Source organism: Triticum aestivum, chromosome 5A (assembly GCF_018294505.1).
Source record: "Triticum aestivum cultivar Chinese Spring chromosome 5A, IWGSC CS RefSeq v2.1, whole genome shotgun sequence".
Classification (NCBI taxonomy): domain Eukaryota; kingdom Viridiplantae; phylum Streptophyta; class Magnoliopsida; order Poales; family Poaceae; genus Triticum; species Triticum aestivum.
The window spans coordinates 4,288,398-4,310,929 of record NC_057806.1 but is presented as its reverse complement, the minus strand read 5'-3'; the positions used below and the strand labels follow the sequence as shown (position 1 = coordinate 4,310,929).

Sequence of the window (22,532 nt, the reverse complement as noted above, 5' to 3'; positions counted from 1 at the left end):
CGAATGTGTCTAGCTGTTTTGGAGTCTATCCCAGCAAGCCACGTCCCGAATAACGTGTTGACCAAAGTCGGGGGAGTAATGTTAAAGACAATTTGCACAGAGCGCCACAAGCCTCGTGCCAACGAGCAGTCAAAGAAGAGGTGCTTGATGGTCTCCTCCCGATCACAAAAACTACACCTAGTAGAACCTGTCCAGTTACGCTTAACTAGATTGTCCTTTGTTAAAATTACTTGTTTATGTACAAACCACATAAACACTTTAATCTTTAAGGGGACCTTAACTTTCCAATCCTCTCTGGAACTAGGAATCACACTTGAGTTAAGGATATCAATATACATCGATTTAACTGTGAACTTCCCAGATCTAGTAAGCTTCCACCACAATTGATCGGGCTGAGGATTTAACTGAACCCCCATCAATCTCCGAACCAAGTGAAGCCATGCTTTCCATCGGTCACCCACAAGCACCCTCCTAAACTGAATGTTGAGCGGAATGGACTGCAGAACCGTGGCAACAAGAGCCTCACGGCGCTGAACAATACGATAAAGGGACGGATACTGGGTCGCCAAAGGCGCGTCGCCAAGCCACGTATCCTCCCAAAATCGAGTGTCATTACCATTACCAACAATACAGCCATGCAAGAGATGAAACCTCAGTGCCCTCTACCAGATGGAAGATCAAGGTAACAACCATGTCGATATATTGATCCTTTTGGTTTCGAGTGGCGCGGCAAAGAATACATGTTAGGCAAAATATTGTCGAATATGGGCATTCGAGGTGACCACATGGATAGCCCAGCCTTCGCCCCGTATGTTGGCCCTTATTATAGGTTTTAATTCATATTTTACTACGATTTTCAGCTCGAAAAATTGTCGAGGAAGAGTATCCAAGTTAAATGTATAATTTCTATTGCTCAACAACAAAAAATAACTAACAGGATACGACAACAGTAATAATCATAATATAATACTAATAAGATGCACCTTGTCCAGAGTACAGACAGACTGTTGTAAGCTCGAGAGCACAAGCCACATACCATTGTCAAGTTTTCTTTTTCCCTACAATATTATATGTATATATAGATAACAAAAGAAGAGTCTTTGATACCCATGCATGACACTAGCTAGCTAGCCACTAGGAGTGGGTATCAAGGCCAGCATCTGGTTCTTGATGATACCCATGCACATCTCGATCTCCCTGAAGATGGGTACGTTCTGCGAGCTGCACGGCTGCAGCCGCGACAGCGCCGAGTCGAGGATGTGCGCCACCTCCGCGGGGTGATACTGCTTCTCCGTGCAGTTCTGATGAATCCAAATGATGGCCCATTAAATTTGTTAGAATTCATAAGATGACCAAGAAACATTGTGACAGAAGAATTCTCAAGAATAAATGATTTACTTACCTGTATCATCAGGATGGTCGCTACACAGGACGAAATCAGCTCCGACGGGAACTGGGCTTCGGAGTCGCTGCCGTTGGGCAATACTCTTGGACTGGAAATGTTATTAGTTGCTGCAGCAGGGTCGAAGCGGCCCGAGGCGCTGTTGTCTGAATTTGCCTGCCCCGAATCGGGAGGTATCCGCCTTATGCCGAGTATGCTCGAACCAGAGCCGGTGCCACGGAGGTTCAGATTGTCTAGTGCTTCCCCTATCTTGGCAAAAGCGTTCTCTCCTTCGCTTACTTTGCACATTGCCTGGTTAGACAGAGAAAAAAAAAGGCACAGAGCAAACATGAACATTAATTAAAACAAAGCACAGACTTGTACTTCAGAAATTGCAAAGACAGAATTAAATAGGGACATGGAACAACTCTACAAGCTGAATGCTCAATGTATCCAACACTAAACATAACTACGCGGGTAAAGCAGACTACAGAGCATGTAGTGCACATACGAAAAAGATAATGTGCTGATGATTAATGAAACTAATTCTGCCTCTTTACTTCCCTCAAGGACTGAACTTTACATATATGATTGTTAGATATAAGAAAACTTGGTTGTCTTTGCTACGTATGTACATCTTCACTTTCAGTTTCACATATTCTACCATTTGCAAAATATTTACTCTTCAATTACCAATTTTAACATATTGCTCAACTGGTTGAAAAGAGTTTACTTTCCTTCGTTCTGATAACACGTATACTTATGATTATTACCATGCAGTGAAACTGATCTTTACAGGATGCTGGTGGTGATGATTCGAAGTATATAAAGGCATGAATATATTATATTCAGAACATCAAGGACTCCTGGACTGGGAGGCATAACATGAAACTGACAGAAATACAAGTGTGACTGTCTAACCTGAACAGCGACATCAACCATCGTTTTAGCTTTGGACCTTGAAGTCTCAATAATTTCCATTACTTGGGATCCAGACTCCTGATTAATATAACCAAAAAGGTTACTAGATGGGTCCGGTGTTCTGTTAGAAGCTCCACCATTTTCCATGGATTTATTAGGATATGACTGCGTTGGCTGCCCATGAAATGTGTTCCGTTGCCGCAGACAAAGCAGGGCTGAAGCCACCTGAGTATGAAAACATATCGTAAGTACATAGAATTCACGAACGGAACCACTGCAAGTAACACGTAGAGCTGGGAATTAATTACATGATCATTCGAATCTCTCAGCTGGACAAGAACCATGGCGTATTGCTTCCTGAAGTGCTCCAAATCTCTAATAATTTCCCCATCCTTTTGCTTTCCAGACACTTCTTCGTTCATGTGCCTCAACTCTACCAGCAAGGCTTCCTACAAAAGATTATATAAGTTCACAACATAAATACAGCTGGATACTTGAGTCGAGTAAATATCCCAAAGCATTAGATAAAATTCCAGACACAAGCTTGCCTTCTTATCAAGAGCACGCGATAGTTCAGCAAGAGCCCTTATATCTGCTTCTCTTTCCTGAATCTGTGACAGCGTACATGGCTGGCCGTACATTGCCTGTTGTGCAGCGACTGTAGCCTCGTTTGCTGTGGTTTTGGCCTGTGCAATCGAATCAAATGCATCCCCCTGCAAGGGAACAGTTAAACACTGAGTATACAGATTATAGTAGCTTGCTTCATTTAAATACTTATGGGGTTGCTTCATTTAAATACTTATGGGGTAACAGTTTCACCAGCACTGTCAAAAACTCACATTTGGTATGAATCTTGGTGCACCTCCACCACCATACTCTTTGGACCGATCCTCAAACTTTACTTCTGAGAAGCTGCTGTAGTATTTATTCACGATATTTTGGCGTCTGAGAGACTCAGGGAAATTTTCCAGTGGGTGTAACGGCATACAATCAATATCCTGCAAAGTAACAATTTCGTCAACAATAACCATGTTTGGGTCAGTAACAGCAACCTATTTGACATGCCACATATTTCATCTTTACATCAGTGTTTCTTATTATATTCCAACAGAAACAAAAAAGAATCAGTTGGCACTGAGTCACTCAGGTAGAAAATTCTTCCATAAGCATGCGCCTTCCCTGGATGCAACAGGGAAAGGTGCAAATGCAATTCACATAGTAGCCAAAACACAGAATGTGTACTCCACACATTGATAGGCATTGTCCTAGAATGTGCGGTCAAATTATTTACCTTTGATCAATAATCCGTTTATGATAATTTAGATTGGACATAAGAATAAATATTGGTAGAGTATTGTCTAGAAAGAATGCGCTTGCCTTACTATAATTTTTTTAAACATTTACAAATAAATACGGTATAAACTTGTGGTTGAAATTGTGTTCCGGACACAATGTGGATGTCCAAACCAAAACTTCTTTGTGACTTTATGACTAAGCAATTGCTAAACATCCCCAGCAAAATAAAATAAAATTGACAGCACCGAAAAGCAATGCCAAACAGTCTTTAAAGCAAAGTCAGGGGTGTACTTGGTCTAAGCATACTCAAATGTAAAGAGTGAAGCATTACAAAAATGGATTCTCCTAGTTTCTCAGTTCAGCATTAAATACTTGCTCCCCTAGCCTTTTGGTTCATCCACACAGCCATACATCACTACCAAAGTAAGAGAATAGGTTTACTGAAATCATGCATTGCGGAACATATCCAAGAAATCAAAATATACGACAGGAAATGATTTAAACCAGAAGATATAAAATAAAACATACCACCAAAATAATGAAAAGAAACTTGATAGACATTGGTTACCAACTTACCATCACAAACTCAACACCCAGCTCCGGACGATCAAATTGAACCCGACAGCGACTACGGTCAACAGTCAAAACACCCCCATCATGAAGTTCTCTTGTTTTGGGATGACAGGCTATAACACGCTGCCCAACTGCTAAGGGCCGAGCAAGATCAGTTGGTAGACCTTCTCGAACACCAGACTGAAGTTCAGCATAGTGTTGTCTGACTGACTCGCGATACTGAGAAAGCTTTTCCCTCTCCTCTTGTAAAAACTGCTTTGACAATCGACGTGGCTTTCCAAGAGAACTGCAAAACAGTAGACTCAGAAAAACAAACGAAGCAAAAGCAAACAAGGCAACTGAAGATAACAGACCTCCTTATAACACCCCACTCGACACGAGTCAGCCTTGGTACATGACCCAGCTTTACATGATTCAAGTACTCCACAAATTCACTCTTCGCAAACCATGGATAATCAATTGCGCTATAGAACCACTCAGACATGCACCATCTCCGGAGGAAACGTGAAGATAAGCAGTGAGAGAGCTTGTCCTGCAACAGGTCAGGGTAAATTTAAGTTGTAACTTTCACACCTTGCAAATGATGGGATGCATTGATCAGCAAATTTATGTTGATAAAACAATATCAAACCTTGAGTTCAGTAACGTTATTCACTGGGTAGGAAACATTATCGCACGAATCATCAGCGCCCTCAGCAGGCTTGCTCTCTGGAGCAAGTGCTTTCAAAATGCCTAACTTGCGCCGGCTTTTAGACTTTGATGCCGAGTCCGATTGCTGAGTTATTGCATTTTCTGTCATGTCCACCGTATCCATGGCTTCTTTTCCAAAATCAGCATGTGCTGGAGAACTTTCCTGTGCTTTGGACTTGTTTTGTTTTGAAACTGGACTGACATGAGTATGCCTACCTTTATTAGAAGATACCTTCCCTTCTTCAGCGGAAGCCTAGCAAATGAAGATGTACAAGCAAATTTATATTCATTTACACACACAGGAGAAAAATAAAAGGTAAACTTGGCTATGTCAGGTTTAGAACAAATCCACAAAGCCTGAGGTTCTTAATTTGTTGGGAGTCACTGTAGTGGTAGTAGGTCACCCAGGGAATATTTACAAAAAAGGCAGGATGTTTGGAAGGGGGATACTTTGTCAATAACAAAAGAGTCACTTCGATTAAGGTACGTCTTAGCAGTACCCTGTTTACTATATATCAATGTATTTACTTCAAAACTATCTACCACATGGATAAGAGAAGGAGAAATTTTCTTTAAAACAAAAGGTCATACAACAAAAAGGTATCATCTCCTAAGGTGGAGAAGCTGCCTTTTCCCAAGGTTAATGGAGGTTTAGGGATTAAGGATTTGTGAAGGCCTAATTTTATTCTTGCTGAATGGTGGTGGAAATTAGATTAAGGGGTCTGCAGCAGGACATTGTCAAAAACACATATTGGCAGCCTCTTGATGTCACAGATGAAAAACAGACATAATCTCCTCGTTGGACTGATTTGTTGACTGAAACTATATTTCCAAAAAATTAAAACAAATCTGCACAATGCGGCCTGGTTTTCAGAAGATTATTTATTATGCTAATATATTCTGTGTTATATAATCAAATGGACAAAACTGCAATTACTGAGACTGCGGTACTAAATCCTTGCTTCAATCGTGCATTGGACTTAAATGCAAAAGAATCAACTGAAAGTTCGTAGTATTTTAGATGAGAACTTGAGAAGTGATTATCAGGAACCAAAGGAAAAGACAAAACTACAAAAGGACAGCACACCTCGGTCTTCTCACTATCTTTTAGTGTATTCTTCTCATCTTTGGAGATCTGTGCATAAAGCAACAAAATATATGCACATCATAAGCAGCATAGACTAACAATAATGTGGCTTGTGTCATATTGAATAGGTACAGTTTTGGAAATACCTTCAATGTGGAAGACTTTCTTTTCTTTTTCTCCATTTTAACACCACATTTACAATCATCCTGCTTTACGTCAGAAGTACTCCCGTCATGATGGTGATCTTTAGAAAGTCTAGCTTTTTTCCTGGTAACCACCTCGTTGCTTGCAATTTCTGACTGCCTTTTGATCTTTTTCGTTTTTCTGGGCTTATCTTTTTTGTCAAATAATGATACTGCTGCAGGCACACTAGGCTTATCATCAGATTCATTGTCTTTGCTTCCATCCTTAAACTGTGCCGATGATTCTGGAAAATGGTTAGGGGTAGTATCAGTAGCACAATCAAACACAGAACATTAACATATCAATCAAAAGTCAACTCTGCAATATCATTTTTTATCCATATCTTTTGTGAGATTTTCACATGAAAGTGTGACGGTTAGAACTTACAAGCAATCTACCTGTGGACCTGGTTAAACAATTTGTTCACTTTAGTTACAAAGCTTATTATTGAGCAGTATCCCCAGTATGTAAAAGTCTTGTGTCGCAAATAGAAACCGGCAAATTGAGTGAAGTGTATTGCACGTAAAACAGATTGAACGCAGCACAGCAAATCTTTGTTTAGAGTATATATCCAAGGCAGAGCACAACTACAGCGTTGCCCAGAAACTAGTCAACTGTAGACAGGTGCTTAATAGCATTATAATATTGATAAAACAAGAAACATTCATTGCATCCATTTCTTCCAAAAGACATAAAGCAACAACAGTGGTGCAGGCATGTTTAGAGCTGTAGGGTCTAAAAACAGCCCTTGTGTGGAAAGGAATTGACACAGAACTTCTTAAATGATTAGAGCTCGTAGTAATCAACTCTGACTCAACCACTATGCAGCACTGTCTCGTAGCTTTATCCCTATGACTGTATAAACTTTCTGTATCTCCATGCAAAAACATAGTGAACAGGAATGAGATTGGCAAACTAATTTGGTTGCAACAACCCAAGTACTGAACTCTGCTAAATTGTGCATTCCATTTGCATGGTTCTACCACATAATTAGAGAAGTTGCATGATAATGGATAAAATGAGGTGCATGGAAATCAAGTAATGGAAGTATAGCTCACAACATCTGAAATTAGCACCATAGATAAGACTAACCAGATTCAGCGATAGAAGAAGGTTGTAGAATATTCACAGAGATATCAGCTAATGTATGTAATGCGTCGAGAGCTGACAATTCATCTGCAGAACAAAGACCAGTCAGTCAAACAGGACCAAATATTTGGGCTATGTAGATATCAAAGCAAGAAATACAACAAGTTATCCTCCTCAGGAAGTTTGTAGGCAGATTGACTGTTTATTTTGCAGGATGCAACAACCCAACAGGACAATCAATATTATGAAATAAAAACTGATGATAGACAATGCCAGCACAGGGCATACTTATTTTTCATCACATGGTCAAGAAATGCTGCACATATAAGAAGAAACTCAACCAATTTGTCCACCTTGCTGAATACTATTGCCATTTGACAGTTAGGATATGTCTATATTGTATTCGGTAGTTGAGAAAATACTGCACTGCACAACTTTGTAAAAGATGAGACTCAAGCCCCTTAAACCACCATACTGATAGTTTCACACATGCTAGAAGCCTAGAAGAAATAATGCTATGACTGTATTTCAATAATTTAATTACTTTTGCCCAAAAATAAAAGATATTGTTAGCACACACATACCGCCAAAAAATAGTTGGCGGCTTCTTTTGTTTGATTTGTTAGATGGCCATGAACCTTTACTTCCAAATACATCCAAATCTGATATATCCTTGGCCTTTCTGGAACTACACCCTTCTTCCGTGCCACTGCAAGCCTCTCTGTCATCCTCGAATTGATCGTCTGTTTTGTGTGCAGCTTTCTTTCTTCTCTTTTGCGACCTCTTAACTTTTGGCTTAGACTTGCCAGACGCAGAACCTTCGTTATTCAGAAAATAGGAAGCATCTTTGGGATAGTCGCCAGTTTCTGCTTCCCTGCTTCCTAAGCTACCTTCTGGATAATCAGCGTCTACTTGAAATCCATGCATCTTTGAACTTCCCATCTCTGAATCTGCATTCTGCAAGCATCATCCAGAAAATCTGATTATGCAATTACTTTGTGAGAGGGTGACCTAAAGATAAAGAAGAGATTATGGGTTCTTACTTTTCTGTCGATACTTTTACCAGGAGACAGGAACATTTGACCACTGGATCTTCCAGATGTTTGAGAAACCTGAGGTGAGCCTCTTTGACAGACCTCTGCCAGAGCTAAAGCAGCTAGAGCACCTTCTTCATCACCATTATTAGCATCTGGTTTTGCTTGTCTATTTGATGGACCTATCTTGTCATCTCGGTACATGCTTGCAACAGGCACTCGTGGAGTCCTTTTTCCAACAGCACGGGGCTTGTTACCTACAAACAAGTCTAGACAAGTTTCAGACCTCAATCCTGTTTTTCTTTGTTCAAGGAAAGTAAAAGGTGCACCATTGTTTGAACTAACTTCAGCTCCTGCCAGAGAAACTGAAGCTACAAAACATGCCAAGTATATATAATACTATCATGACTGTAATCCTGTGAGATCTTTTACCAAAACTGTTATGATCATAAGATAGTAGAGAATTCTAACTTAGAAGTTTTGATAGAAAACTGTAGGGGGAAGCCTCAACATTTGACACAACTAAACAAGAACCCAAATTCATGTCCGTAAGGACTTGAACCCAGGTTGTGGGATTGTCCATCCACTCCCCCGCCCAAGTGAATTAGGCTTGCTTCTAATTCTAGCTTAGAATTAGTGTGTTGTTGCTGATTTGCTATAACATACTGTCAATTAGAAGTTTACGACAAAACATAGAGGTATCCATATATATTAAATAACAAAGGAAAACATAAAACGGTACACAGATTTCTTGTAGATTGTGAAATGTTTTCTGCTCACAGTTTCATTGTAGATTGTGAATTGTTACAGTAACTACCATGCTAACGTAGAATGAATTTGGACATAGAAACTTTTAGTGAATGAAATTGTGAACTGTTTTGTGTTTTCCTTTGTACTACCTCTGTATCAAAATAAGACATTTTTGCAGTTCAATTTGAACTGCAAAAACGTCTTATATTTTGATACAGAGGTAGTACAAAGAACTTTATTAGATCCAAATGACAAAACTCTACTAAAAGATAAACTAAAAGGAAATACGAAAAGAAAAGGACACATGCTTCTTTGATTTCAATGTTCAAATTACCTCCAGAACGTTTCTTCTTCAACAAAGAAAGGCATCCATAGCTCGATGAAGCAGGCTGAGATTGCAATAGATCAGGGTAACGTGTATCAGATGCCTTCGACACAGACTGAAGCTTTGCACGGCCACGCTTCTGTGGCTTCCTAGAAGTTTTTGGTGAACCGTTACTCTCATGATCACTGTTACTCCCATCCTACAGTTCAGAACAGATGTCCATAGACATAAACATTCTTGATAACCGCAATAAAATGATATAGCATACTGACAGACAACTTCTCTAAACTGAAACAAAGCTGCTCGAGCCACATATGAAAACATAAGTGCTACGTCCACCATTCACCTATGTGTTGTAATCTTCTTATGAGATAAATTCATTTCACTTAATGACGCTGAAGTAATTCCTCAAAAATGTTGCTATAAATGATGGACAAGCAATGGAGTCTGCCTGGAAACCATTAAATAGCTTAAGCTAGTCAACACAAATGACTATTACAATCTTAATAGTGGAGCACCTAGGCATTTCAGTACAACTATATTATTAGGTGCAATAAATAGTTCTTGGTCTCAGAATCTGCACTTGATATAGTTTTTGCATATATCAAGAGTCGAATAACATTTCATACACTGCTTCTGGAATTCTTGTTCTACTTCCATAACATTTTCAGGTAAACTACAGTACAGAAGAAGCTTTTGAATATTATAGCCGTTCAAGTTTAACCTTACCAGAATATTATAGTGATCGGTCATCATCGCTATCAACCCTGCAGCAGTAGCAGTTCCCTCTGGAAGAGACAAATATGCCTGGACATGCAGCAAAGCTTGGTCGATTTATCAGCATAACCAAAAATAACAGAAAAACTTGAACTTAGCAAAAGAAAGACAGACACATGCAACATGAACTGTAATACTTATACGATCTATTTGACCGACCTATCATGAATGCACCAGTGCATGGTGGGGGATATGGTTGGAAAAGAAATGGATGGAATCCGAGATCTTGGTAGATGAAACAGAAAATTAGTAGATGGAATCTTATGCTATGAATATTTCAAGTATTGCTTTGCTAGAGATTATCCCACTCATCTACAAGAAGCAGAGCATCATAACAGCAAATTCATGTCACAAATTTTAATCGGGATTGAGAAGTTGAAACTAGGTGGTGCATGAAGTGGAATCAAGTGCGGACAATTCAGAAGAGCCACCGTATACAAAGGAAAGCTGGGATTTACCCTATTCATGTTGTAAAGAGCCTCCACCATATCAGATGTTCTATCATGGACAGCACCAGCCACCTGCAAGTTGTTTTTCATCAGTAATATGAATAGAGGTCTCAAACTAGATATTATTAATCCTTGCCCAAGACACCAGCAGGATCAGAGGAAACAAGACTGGTAACTTTGCCAGGCTAGGTGGCTTCTTAGGACCAGAGATACAGTTAGCCAAAAGATTGGCTGGCCAGAGTAGGATTTTGACTAAGCCGGCCAAGTCAGATTTGGGTGTGCACTGAGTTGAATCTTGGCATTTAGCTGACTAATCCCACTGCCAACAGTCCCGGGGGAATCCAAGGTGGGTACAACACTGCCACTACTACTTGAAACTCACACGGTTGAACTTTCTTAAGGAATGCAAGGATCTAACAAAATATATTATTGCTTATCGGTAGGTGAGAGAATGATGTACGCATAATAATAATATGGTGCATTAGCTTCTCATATACTGTGTACATGATATAACAGCATGACCTGATGGATTACCAAAATTATTTTCCCTGTTTGTAAACCACATGTATTTAATAAAAGGGACCCTTAATAGAAAAAGGGAAATAACAAACATGTAGTCCGAGCAGCGACCCAGGTACACAGGACCACATTGCTGCTAGATATAAGGACTTTCTCAGGTAATCATGTTGATGTAGGACAGTACAACGAAAAGATGGCATGTGGTTGCCTAAATAACAAATTTCTAACTCTTCCATAAAAGTAATACCACTGTACAATAGAGGGTAGAGATCAAACCTTCCTCCAATCTTTTCCATATTTTCTATAAGCTGCATAGAAGCGCTCCAACTCATCTTTGCTCCACTGAGAACCAAGGTCGGATAGTTTCTTCTTCTGCAGATAAATGTTTCTTTGATCAATGGTCAACAATGTAATTGATATAATATAACCCACAGTGATCTAAATAAACAAAACAGATAAATGCATTACTGCATTAGCAATCCCCAATCCATGCTTGAAACTTCTTTCCCAAGGAAATATAAGGCAATTAGAAAATTTGACAATCCTTGACAGTGCACACCATGTACCAGATCATGTGAGCAAGCACAAGTTCAGACTTCAGAATAATACACGATCAGGAAAAAAGAGTAAGTTGCATGCGGGGAAAAAATATTTGTTTGTTGATTGACAAAAATATAATGTACATATACTGTTATAGTTGTCCTAATTGTTACATTTAGCAAGCATGTTAGTATCTAATCTATGCTACTTGCATCTTAATAACATCACACAATTGTACATATCATACAGAAGTAGTGACCATTGAAAACATATGGCAAGCAACATAGCACAGATTTTATAATAAAACCGAGAGAACACCAAAACTCCAATAAAACCAGAGGCTGACTGACTTTTTTGTCCAAGTCATACCACTGGCATGTAATTTGGAGCTGCCATTGTTAGCATTTTGCTTATATTGTTATACATGTGCGGAATTTAGATGAATCAAATGCTGATTTAAGACATTTTCAAGACACTGCTGAGTGCAGATACTTACTCGCACTTTATTTTTATGTACAACTGTTGCATCCTTTTCCGGCCAATCTTCATTAATTTTGGCATAGCGCTTGTTTACATTTCTCACTTTTCTGGTGGAAGACATTGAAACTCACAGAACTGCCTGAAAGTCTGGAAGACAATTCACTTGAGATTAGCCAATTTTCTTCAGTAGCTCTTGGATGAAAAATGCAAAGGAAAACTGAATAAAAAAAGAGGTAAACAGGAAGGCTAACAATATTTTTCAGAATAAAACATGTATTTACATACACAATCTTCATGAAATGTTATATATAAGGGAAGGTTTTTTTTTTTGGGGGGGGGGGGGGGGGGAGTTATGTACCAAAGAAAAGAACCACTCTTGCAAAATACAATTAAATATTTCTATTTAGCTCTGCCATCAAAAGAGCCTGTTAAGTTATCCATCTCCACCCTTAACTCTACCATTTTATATTTGAATAAACAGTCCCAACCAAGCCTAATCTAAGTATACGCAGCAAGACTGCTATTTTTTCAGTTGTTGCACAGCCTAGCCTTCTCTTCCTTTTCCCCTGGACTGTATTTACTTCATTTTCTTCCAAACAAGAGACAGCCTGTCATTCCTTCTATTCCAGCCGAGACACAACATAAACATAAATGCACTCACACATTGATACCCCAGGCTAAATGAACCATAAATCATTTTCCACTACAACAATTTGGCAGCACCCGTTCCCTTCCAGAATCTCAGCGGAATTAACTTTCTTCCACACCCGCTGAACTTTCCTCCGCAGTTTAGGAAGAATATATACTAGGGTTTCCTGCAGCGAATTGGAAGAACGGTAAGAAAGGATAACCTGGATCTGGATCTGGGAGAGAGGGGGCAGCAGGGGGGAATCGGCGTTAGGAGCATGGGCTGGCGCTGCTCCGGTTGCCGGTGGGGCACCGCGCCACTCCTTACCCCGGCGATGTGCCTTCAGGAGAGGACAAATTGCTCGATCTGTGTCCGCTTAGGGTGTGTGTGGGTGGAGGTGAGGGTGGGTGGAGACAAGGGTGGGGATGAGGGTGGGTGGGGACGAGGGTGGGTGGGGTGGGGGCAGGATAAGAAATAGGCACCCGGTTTATGGGGTGAAGTGAAGGAAAACGCGGAGCGAACGAACAGAAGGGCAACAGAATGGTAATTTCAGTAACAGGGTGTTCTTTAGGTGCAAAAGGGAGGTTCTTTTGATGGTCTGCGCCCACGTTTCTACATATAAATACCATGAGGAATCAGTTAACAAGTTCCAGGATCGTATACCTTGCTACAATTACAAGTCAGCACGCGGCACATGATTAATTTACATGACCAATTTGTAATATAAAAGGGTGGGAAATAACACTCAGACGTACATTGTTGACGCCCAGGTGGTAATTAATTCTTAGATGCAAAAAAGAACTTTGTGCTTTTGATGTGTCTACTCAATCTCTTTCCATCTTATCATCGACGTACGGCATACTCTTTCTGTTAACTTGTGACTAATTAGTAATTACCAGCACTTCTGTTGATTAATTTCAAGTGTGTTTGACAGTTGTTGAGGGCACTTTATGGTTAAGATGGGGACATTGGGATCTTGGCATGGACAGATAGCTAGAAGTGTGTAAGGTGCATGCATTAACACAAAAAAGTGTGCGTATAATGTTTGAATATGGTCAAACCATGAGTGTCACACATACGGTGTTTTCTGGTCACTCTACTAAGTGGTTCCGTTCTATGGATAGCTCGATAAAGTTAAAATAGGTGCATCCTATACTGGCTAGCCGACATGATCGACAAAGCATGTAGGTTTAGCTTTAAGATAATCGAATGCCTAAGTACTAAAATGCGTCACCATAAACTATAGAACAGATTGTGTATTTGCTTGGAATCTTATTAGTTATAACTTCTGCAAAATCAGATGATGAAAAAATTATGAAGTTGCTTAATTGTTCTCAACAGTGAAAGCTTGCATTGCCCTGCTGAACTAGGCCAAGCGTCCAGAATCTATCCTTGCATGGTGACTACTATGTGCCCACAGCAAGATTCTGCAACCTCACCATGGTTGGATGTTGACTAGGTCATGTAAGTTGAAGAAAGAGGCGTTGTACATAAAAGCGAGTGTGAGATCGTCGGAGTCGGGAGAGTCAATGAAAACCTTCCCAACATCGTCACTTGTCAAGCTGAGGGAGGCCTCAAGCCCTAAGTGCCCACGAATGCTATCGTCATCCAACATTCCTGCTCGATACTGTTGTTGCTTGTTTGTCAGAGCAGCTCCGAACAGTCTATACAATTAGGATGATTTACCAAAGCTTGATGAGTAATTTAGACTGGAATTGGTTGAAGTGTGTTTTTGCCTAACTTGACATTCCAGGAGATTCAGATGCGCACAAATGACATCTAGTTTTGGAAGGACGAATTTTCAAAGTTTGGTGCCCGTGAAAGTAAAAGCTAGCTGTTCCATTTCAAATACTTCTATGAGAGCACTCCCATTTCAAATACAACATTCAGCACTAAACCTGACAAGGTTAAGGTGGGGAGGGCAGGCCTGCACACTCGCCTGGAACATGTACACACTGGAAAACACTTCAGCGTGGAAGGTTCCTTCCGACACGAAAAGAGTGTTGCAACACATTCAAGGTCACAGAATGAAAAGGTGTATTTGTCACTCAATCTCACACCTTAAAAAGTATGGGTCCCACCGGTGGCTCCCTTGTATTTTGGTTGGGGTCTCCAGCGAAGGCTTTCCTAATAAGGCCAACACGAAAGCTCACCAATGGCATGAATGACTCCTTTGAAATAACGGCTCACAACTTCACCGCACCTACCAAAATCGCCCGTCCTGAAGCACCTTGCGGTCCCTAGAGGCTAAAGAGTCGGCAGAATTGGAAGGAAGGTGCTCTTCCAGTTCCAAGCCTAAGCATGTTCAGACAGATAGTGTCATTCTTCCATATTTGATCCTCGAGATTAATCCCTTGTCATCCCATCACTATTGTCATATAGTCCTGTTGTCCATCCACAACGCAATATACTACAAATTGTAATTTTGTTGGGGCATTCTACGCAATAACCGCTCACTAATGCCATCATCCATGGAGATAACTAAGCATACATGCCACAGCCGAACAAATTACTAGCATGTTTGTCTTGTTGTCCATCCATCGATAATTCAACATTACAAAAGAGAAACACCCTCTGCCAACAACCTAACGACATTTAGATGCCAAACCGGCATGCACATCCTGTGCCGAGCATTGGTGTTAAAAGAGGAAGTAGATTGGGAATTAGGGGCGGGAAAAAAGACCTCGGATTTGGCGGGAGGGGAATCGAGGGGGCGGAAGGCGCGGCCGTGAAGCACACCCCCCTGCGCGCGCGTCGAGCTCGCGTTCGTCCTCGGAGCTCCTGCAGCAGGAAACCAAGGGAAATGTCACGCTGCTGCTGCTCGACCGCACGCCTAGGGAAATGCCTAGCGCCAAGGAGCTGCCGCCCCCGCTACTACCACAGCCGTGCCGCGGCCCCCGCCCGCCTCCCGCGCGCGCGCGCGCCGGCAAGCAGCTGCCCCGCTCGCTCCGCTAGGGCGCGCTGCCGGCCCCGCTTGCGCTTGCTCTGACCTTCCCGCCGGCCGTCTGCCCGGCCCGCCCTATGCGCGGAGGGAGAGGGAGGAGGCAGTGGAGCCGCCGCGGGAGGATCTGCGTGCGTCGCCGCGCGGGTCGGAGTCGGAGGAAATCGATGGGGTTTGGTTCGCTCGAGGTCGAGGGTGGGGAAAGTGGCTGGCGCACGCACGCAGGGGGCGGGCTGCACCCGGTGCACTGGACGGAGGACACCGTCGGTTCAAATTTGAATTTTTCTTTCTCTTTCTCAAAAAAGAATCTTCTGAAGAAAAAACTACTATAGCAGGTAGGCACAACTCTCTTTTTCCTTCGAAAATGGCTCGAATCAATTATACAGGTTCACCAGAAATACAAAGAATTCCAATATTATTATTATTATTATAAATAATGTTTCGGGGCCATCAGGACTAGGAAGCGCCGCCATCCGCGAGGATCGCTTCTTCCACATGCCTCCCGGCAGTACAAAGCACCACCGAAACAAGGGTGAGGGCGAGCGAGCCTTTATTCCGTCCTGACGACACCGCCGACAATCTAAGACAAATCTTTAAACTATTCATATTGTTACCATGGATCGGGACACTCAAATTTGGGGTTCCCTCATGCCCCCACCATCGCAGCGCCCGACAGAGACTATGGGAACCCCTTGTGGCGCCGGCAGTTGAAGGAAGGAGCACCTCCTTTTTCGTAACCCTAGGTAGACACAATGTGAATATATATGTATATAGTCATGGATTTTCCCTCTGATCCGTATTGCTTGCCGCTCAAATGGATGCGTGTAGCCCTGAAATTTCAAGTACAATATCATGAAACAGCACACCGCCAAAGTTCCTTACTGCTAGACATGATCAGAGATAAAAACTGCTCCATGGCTGGCTGGTTATATCCAAGACTGCACTTGCATTTTGTGTTATTTCTTACTCCCTCCGTTCCAAAATAGATGACCCATCTTTGTATGCATTTCTCTGATGCAGAGGCCGGGGTATCACCCCTTTTCCAAAAAAAAAAAGTGCAATACGCTAGCTAACAGTACGCGTCTAGGCTTGCTATGAAGAAACTGAATAAAAAGGTAAATGACATAATAAGTCTGAAGGTCCGAGCAGTACAACAAACACAGAGAACGTCACAGTAACTGAAACTCGCCTTCTCCATGTAGAATTTGAGAAGACTTTGTTGTCTGCAGTTTGAGATTCCATTTAGTGCATGATATCATACATGCTTTTTTTCGCGCGGTTTAGAGAAATGGCCAAATCTCATCACCATCAGATAAACGAGAGTCTAGTCGATTGGTACTCTGCGCCAGGCCTTCCCTTCCAACATCAGGCACCGAGCAGTTGCTAGGAGCATGCATCAAGCAACAGCTTGCTACCTCAGAGCAATGATCCTGCAATGGTGACAGTTGTAACACTGACTGACCGTTCAAGGCAAAATTATAAGCAGCAGAAAAACATACCTATAATTTCTTTTGAGATGCATACACTACTGGATAGTTTAACCAAAGTTTTGACCAAGTATTTTAACATGGATGACTGAGTAATTAGCGGCTGCTAACGTCGACCGGTTGCATGCAGCTGCCATGCACGCGATCAGTCAACTAGATTGAAGAAATACCATCCTAGGAGTAGTCAACTAGTAGATTGAAGTAATACAATCCTAGGAGCGTGTTGCCATTATATGTCTATATACGTGCATGTACTTTGAGCCGGTCCTAAATTCTTTGTGCGTGTATATGCGCCATTTATACTGAATCGGCTAGTTAGCTAGCATATATAACCTGCTGATTATGAGTGTTCTCCAAAAGGATCAATCAATCTAATCCGTGCGCTACTCGCGGGAAATACATAGGCAGCCAAGGACTCGAGAAATAGCTTGTTGCAGACCAGTGTCCTCCCTGGTGGTGAGCTTGATTCAGTCATGGCACTGCAAAGAGATAGAGAGACTCGCACGCGACGCCGGCTGGAAGGTAGACTAATCAAATTGAATCGGCTATAACCAGGAGATATAATATGATCGTTTACCATATAAGAGAAAGAGGGAAAATAGAATGGGATCACTCTGAATATTTTTATCTTGATGTAGACGGCAACGTCAAGTGTGATCTCCCGGAAGATTTCTCTCTGTTCTGTTTTAAAAAAAGAGGTCGGGACCTCTTTTTCGAATACTGCAAAAAAAACATGGTTTCTAGCATACCGTGGTTTCTAAAACTTTGGTTTTTTCTGAAGCCAAACGCATCAAAGTATTCAAAACCTTGGTATTTTTCAGAAACCACGGTATTCTTAGAAAACTTAAAAAAAACTTTGCTGCCAAACGCAGCCTAACTGGCTTAGTCATTTATTGTTTTATTTCTCAAGTTTTCTAATAAGTAATAGCACATGCATGGTAAAATCACTGGGATATCCTTCTTTTATATCTCTTAGAAAGTTACTAGACATCTGAAAAAAAAATCCTTAATTTCGTAATTATTATAAATACCAGTACTAATATTTTTCTCCTATAAAGAAAGTAAACACCAATATTAGATCTTCTATATCTAAATGGCTAGTAGTCCTTACTAAACCTAGTTCTCTTAACATGCAGAAATTCTCATGCTCCTATTAAATAGAGAAGTTTTAACTGCTTCCACAATTGTCTTGTTTAAATATTTTGATCAAGCTGAAGTCACTTGCGTTATTGCACTACATAGGGGGTGTTAGAAGTCGTCAAAGTCAGTTTGAGTACAAATCATGGAAACCAGTTACTATTTTTTCCAACCGGACTATCACCCCTTTCCATTATTTTCTTAACGGAAGTAAAGCATTTAATATTGTTGTAGTTCATGTTTGTTATCTAGTCATGCTGGCAAACTTGTACTAATGTGGTGTTTGGTTCTCTAGTCTTAGGACTTTTTCTAGTCCCAACTAAAAAGTCCCTAGTCCCTAAAAAGTCCCTCCCTGTTTGTTTCCAGAGACTAAAAAGTCTCTAGTCTTTTCCTAGAGGTTATTAAATGACCATGTTGCCCCTAGTATATAGAAAAATAACAATCAAACAACACCATGAGGTGGAGGGCCAATGGGTGTATGAAGGGGCATTGTTGAAAAAGTCCCAAAAAGACTCTTCATTTAGTCCCAAATGACTAGTTTAGTCCCTAAAAAGTCCCTCCCGTTTGGTAAAAAAGTCTCTAAGAAGGACTTCTTTTAGTCCCTACACAAAAAAGTCCCTGGAAACCTAAACCAGCGACAATTAATATGAATCGGAGGGAGTAATAAAACAAGTAACAACCCATGGTTTGAGTTGAAACCATAAATGAACACCCTAAGCATGTAGAGTACAATGCTGCTCCTAGTGGTGGTGTTGGTACATGGTACTGCCGTGACAAGTTTCTGTATATCGTACTGGACGTGACATAGCAGCAGTGAGAGAAGCAGAGATAATGGCAGTGCACAAGGAGTATCTTTGTTCTGCGGAAAAAGGGAAAATGCCTTTTTGTGGTAAAAATTACCTCAGTGTTCGTCTCTCCTAGTCCTCTGGGTGGGCTAATTTGTCGCAGTTGGTCGGATGGTGTTGCAGAAGCAGCCACCGACATCACCTCATCCACCAACTTAGAGACGGGGCTTATCTGCAGCAGCAATATCATCAACAACAAAGGCACACAAATTATATACTACTACCTAATTTGAACTAAAATCACAACACTTATTTTTGGATCGGAGGGGGTAATATTTTTTACAGTGTTGTGTACCTTTGGGATGAATCAACTTATCAATGGACCTTTTAGTACCGACAATTTACTGGCCACTGTGAGTTAAAATTAACAATCATGGCTTATGTACTAGTATGAACCGTACTGATTTCGTTGACTTTCTGCGCTGAATTTCATTGTCCTTTTGTTTAGTGCTTGTAATATACTTCATTTAATCTCTCTCTATATATATAAATTAAGGGCCTCTCTTACTAATAAGGAACACAAGCAAATATGTTGGAATGTAAGTATTTTTTTTTGTGGTACATTAATTGCAACAACTGCTCTATCTAATTACCAATGCATATGTTGTGATTATTTTCCGTTATTTTGGATTAGTGGAAGTTGAAGGATAGATAATGGAACACTTAAGTATTGCTCGTCTGGAATCAAGAGTTATATGTTGGGATAACTCACCTCAGAGCTTTCCTTAAGTGCACCACGATGCGGATCATCGGAATCAGCTTCCACCTGCATAACAAGCAATGACACTTCATCGGCTCATCCACCGCCAACAAATAAAAGTGGAAACACAACGGATCTACTTTCTGAAGTCGAATATGAACCATTAAATAACTATTTAAGGTTGGCTAAAAAGTAAGGATATAAAAAAGCTCCCAAATACTCCCACTGTAACTTAATACATAAGATGTTTTTTGACATTGTCAGAGTGTAAAAAAACGTCTTATATTAAGTTATAGAGGTAGTATAAGATTGTTGGAGGATGACATATTCCCAGAGTGAACATTACTTGAGGTCTTGATGATCTTGTCATGGCATCTTCGATAGAACCGTCCACACTTCTTGTTTCATGGAGCCGAGCGATTATATGTTGCACACTAACCGGTCTTTTCGCTGGGTTGGACTCAATACACTCTATCCCTATCTCAGAACATACCCGTACTTGCTCCAGTTGTATGTCTCTTTGTGATTCACCCAATCTGTTGCTCCAACTTTGAAGTATCTACAGATTGTATATGTAATTCATGAAAATAAGTGTTATAAACTACATATGTACTTTAATATACTATCCCAAAACACGATGTATTGTGTAATTTATTCTAAATAGAGTGAAATCATACATGCAACGTCTAAAAAGTATCATGGAACTAACAAAATAAATTAAGTCAAAGTTAAAATGAAGCCTTTATCTTAGAAAGGTGGCAAGGTGTTCTTACATCCTCAACAGCTTCATACCCCCTCTTTCCGGTTAGTATCTCTATGATTATAACACCAAGACTGTATAAGTCAAACCGGTATGTGACTTCACGGCTGCCGGATTCTGGTGCCAAATATCCCCTTCAAAAAATTAATATTTATCCAATCATTTAATGAGCAAAGGGTCTAATATAAATCATAGTATAAAGAAAAAACATATTTCAATAGGCTTAGCTAGCTCACATTGTTCCCCATATTTTTGTTGTGAAAGCACGACTTTGCTTTTCATCAAAGCACCTTGCTAGACCAAAATCAGCAATTTTTGGTAACATATTATCATCCAACAAAATGTTTTGAGGTTTAAGATCCAAGTGAAGAATTTGATTTTGGTGCAGGTAGTGTAAACCCTCGCAAACCCCATTGATTATTTTGTAGCGCTTTCTCTAGTCAAGTCCAGTAGATGCATCTATGTAAGGGAGAAGAGAAAGTCAGTTTAGTACCAGTTGACATACATGCAAACCTTAAATCTTTGGGTCGTAGGTACTATACTGCATGGTAAGTTTTATACCGATGGGATATTTGGAACAAATAATCTTAAAAAGGAAATAAATGTGCAAATCAAACTTTGTCTGATATTTCGATTATGGACCAACTAATCTTTAAAATAAATTAATATGCAAATCAAACTTTGTCTGCCACATGATCCTACCAGTGATATATTTATCAAGAGTTCCATGAGGTAGGTACTCAAAGTAGAGCAATCTTTGTACTACATCTGCCATGACAAATTTTCCATTGTAGCTTTCTGCTCTCCCTTGTGAGTCGACACAATATCCAATAAACCGTACCACATTTTTGTGATTCACCTTTATCAGACATTCAACCTCTCGGTGGAATTCTTTCTCGCACATATATGTCTTAGATAGTCTCTTCACAGCAATTGCCGCACCATTCTTAAGCACTCCCTACATTCGCAATAGTTTGATGGCATGAACTAAAATCTTGAGATCAACTAATATGTTAGTTGGACAGTTGAGAGTTGTTGTACCTTATAGACCACTGCGAACCCACCTCTACCAATTTCCCGCTCCTCAGAAAATCGGTTGGTGATATCCTCCAGCAGCGATAATGGAAGGGCCTTCGGTTCTACCTTTTCATCACATAGCATGCGCTCCAGGTCGCTTTGTGTAGTAGTTGAATGGCGATCCATTTGCAATTACACACCACAGTATCCTGGAGAGTGAAAACAAGAGCAACCTTTCTAAATCATTGCTAGTGCCCACATAATAAAAAGCATCGTAAGTGACCGGGAAATATTGTTGAAAGGTAAATAAGAACAACCTACGGACAAGGGCTTCGTTTTCCTCTTGTGGCAATCCCCACAAAATCAACCTAAATAGGAGGAACAGGGAATTAAGATTTTAGGTGTTCAAAGTGATCTGCAAAGTAGTCGATACAGCAAAGTGGATGGAAACTCCTTCATGGCCTTTAATAAAAGAAATGGATGGAGACAACCAAGGACAAGAACAGTTTTTTCTCGTCCAGAATCTTCGTCGGATGAACTAAGCCCGCGGATCCCCCGACCACACACACAAACGCAAAAGAAGGACCAATCCTTGGGGATGCTCGTTGAACCAGAAAGGTCCAATATTCACTGGAAGCAGGAGAATGGAACAGACCCCATTTGCAGAATATTCTGTTTGACAATTCCGCTTCGCGGGAATATTCGCAGAATATTCTGTTTGACAGTTCCGCTTCGCAGGATCTGTTTGACAATTTGACAATTTGACCACAATTCTGGTGATTGGCTTCAAATTCGAACAATCAAATATAGTTTGCGCGGAAATTAACCATAGTTTTCAATCATCACGCAAAAGAACCTCATGCAAAAGCAACTACCACCTCCATCACCATCTTCATCATCGTAATCGCTCTCCACCACCGCCA

General features: G+C 40.7%; 1 protein-coding gene and 1 pseudogene across 4 annotated transcripts; both read right to left on the bottom strand.

Annotated features, from left to right (window-relative positions):
• Positions 1–939: 939 nt before the first annotated feature.
• LOC123101943 (protein ALWAYS EARLY 2) lies at positions 940–15,889 on the bottom strand. 4 transcript variants are annotated; one of them, XM_044523189.1, is made up of 21 exons: positions 15,601–15,889; positions 15,406–15,503; positions 12,111–12,241; positions 11,351–11,446; positions 10,565–10,627; positions 10,059–10,136; positions 9,339–9,528; positions 8,264–8,523; positions 7,805–8,177; positions 7,224–7,307; positions 6,095–6,375; positions 5,949–5,996; positions 4,803–5,114; positions 4,525–4,703; positions 4,175–4,457; positions 3,142–3,300; positions 2,851–3,015; positions 2,611–2,751; positions 2,303–2,527; positions 1,403–1,693; positions 940–1,301 (listed from the first exon to the last, which is right to left on the bottom strand). In XM_044523189.1, the coding sequence occupies exons 3-21, from the start codon at positions 12,213–12,215 to the stop codon at positions 1,128–1,130; spliced, it is 3,507 nt and encodes a 1,168-aa protein (XP_044379124.1). In that variant the 5' UTR covers positions 12,216–12,241; positions 15,406–15,503; positions 15,601–15,889; the 3' UTR covers positions 940–1,127. The 4 variants fall into 4 exon arrangements, with proteins under 4 accessions (XP_044379124.1, XP_044379127.1, XP_044379125.1 ...); XM_044523192.1 differs by having other exon boundaries at positions 8,264–8,511; XM_044523190.1 differs by having other exon boundaries at positions 15,406–15,859.
• A 1,054-nt stretch (positions 15,890–16,943) lies between these two features.
• LOC123106225 (putative receptor-like protein kinase At4g00960) lies at positions 16,944–21,795 on the bottom strand (annotated as a pseudogene).
• Positions 21,796–22,532: the final 737 nt, after the last annotated feature.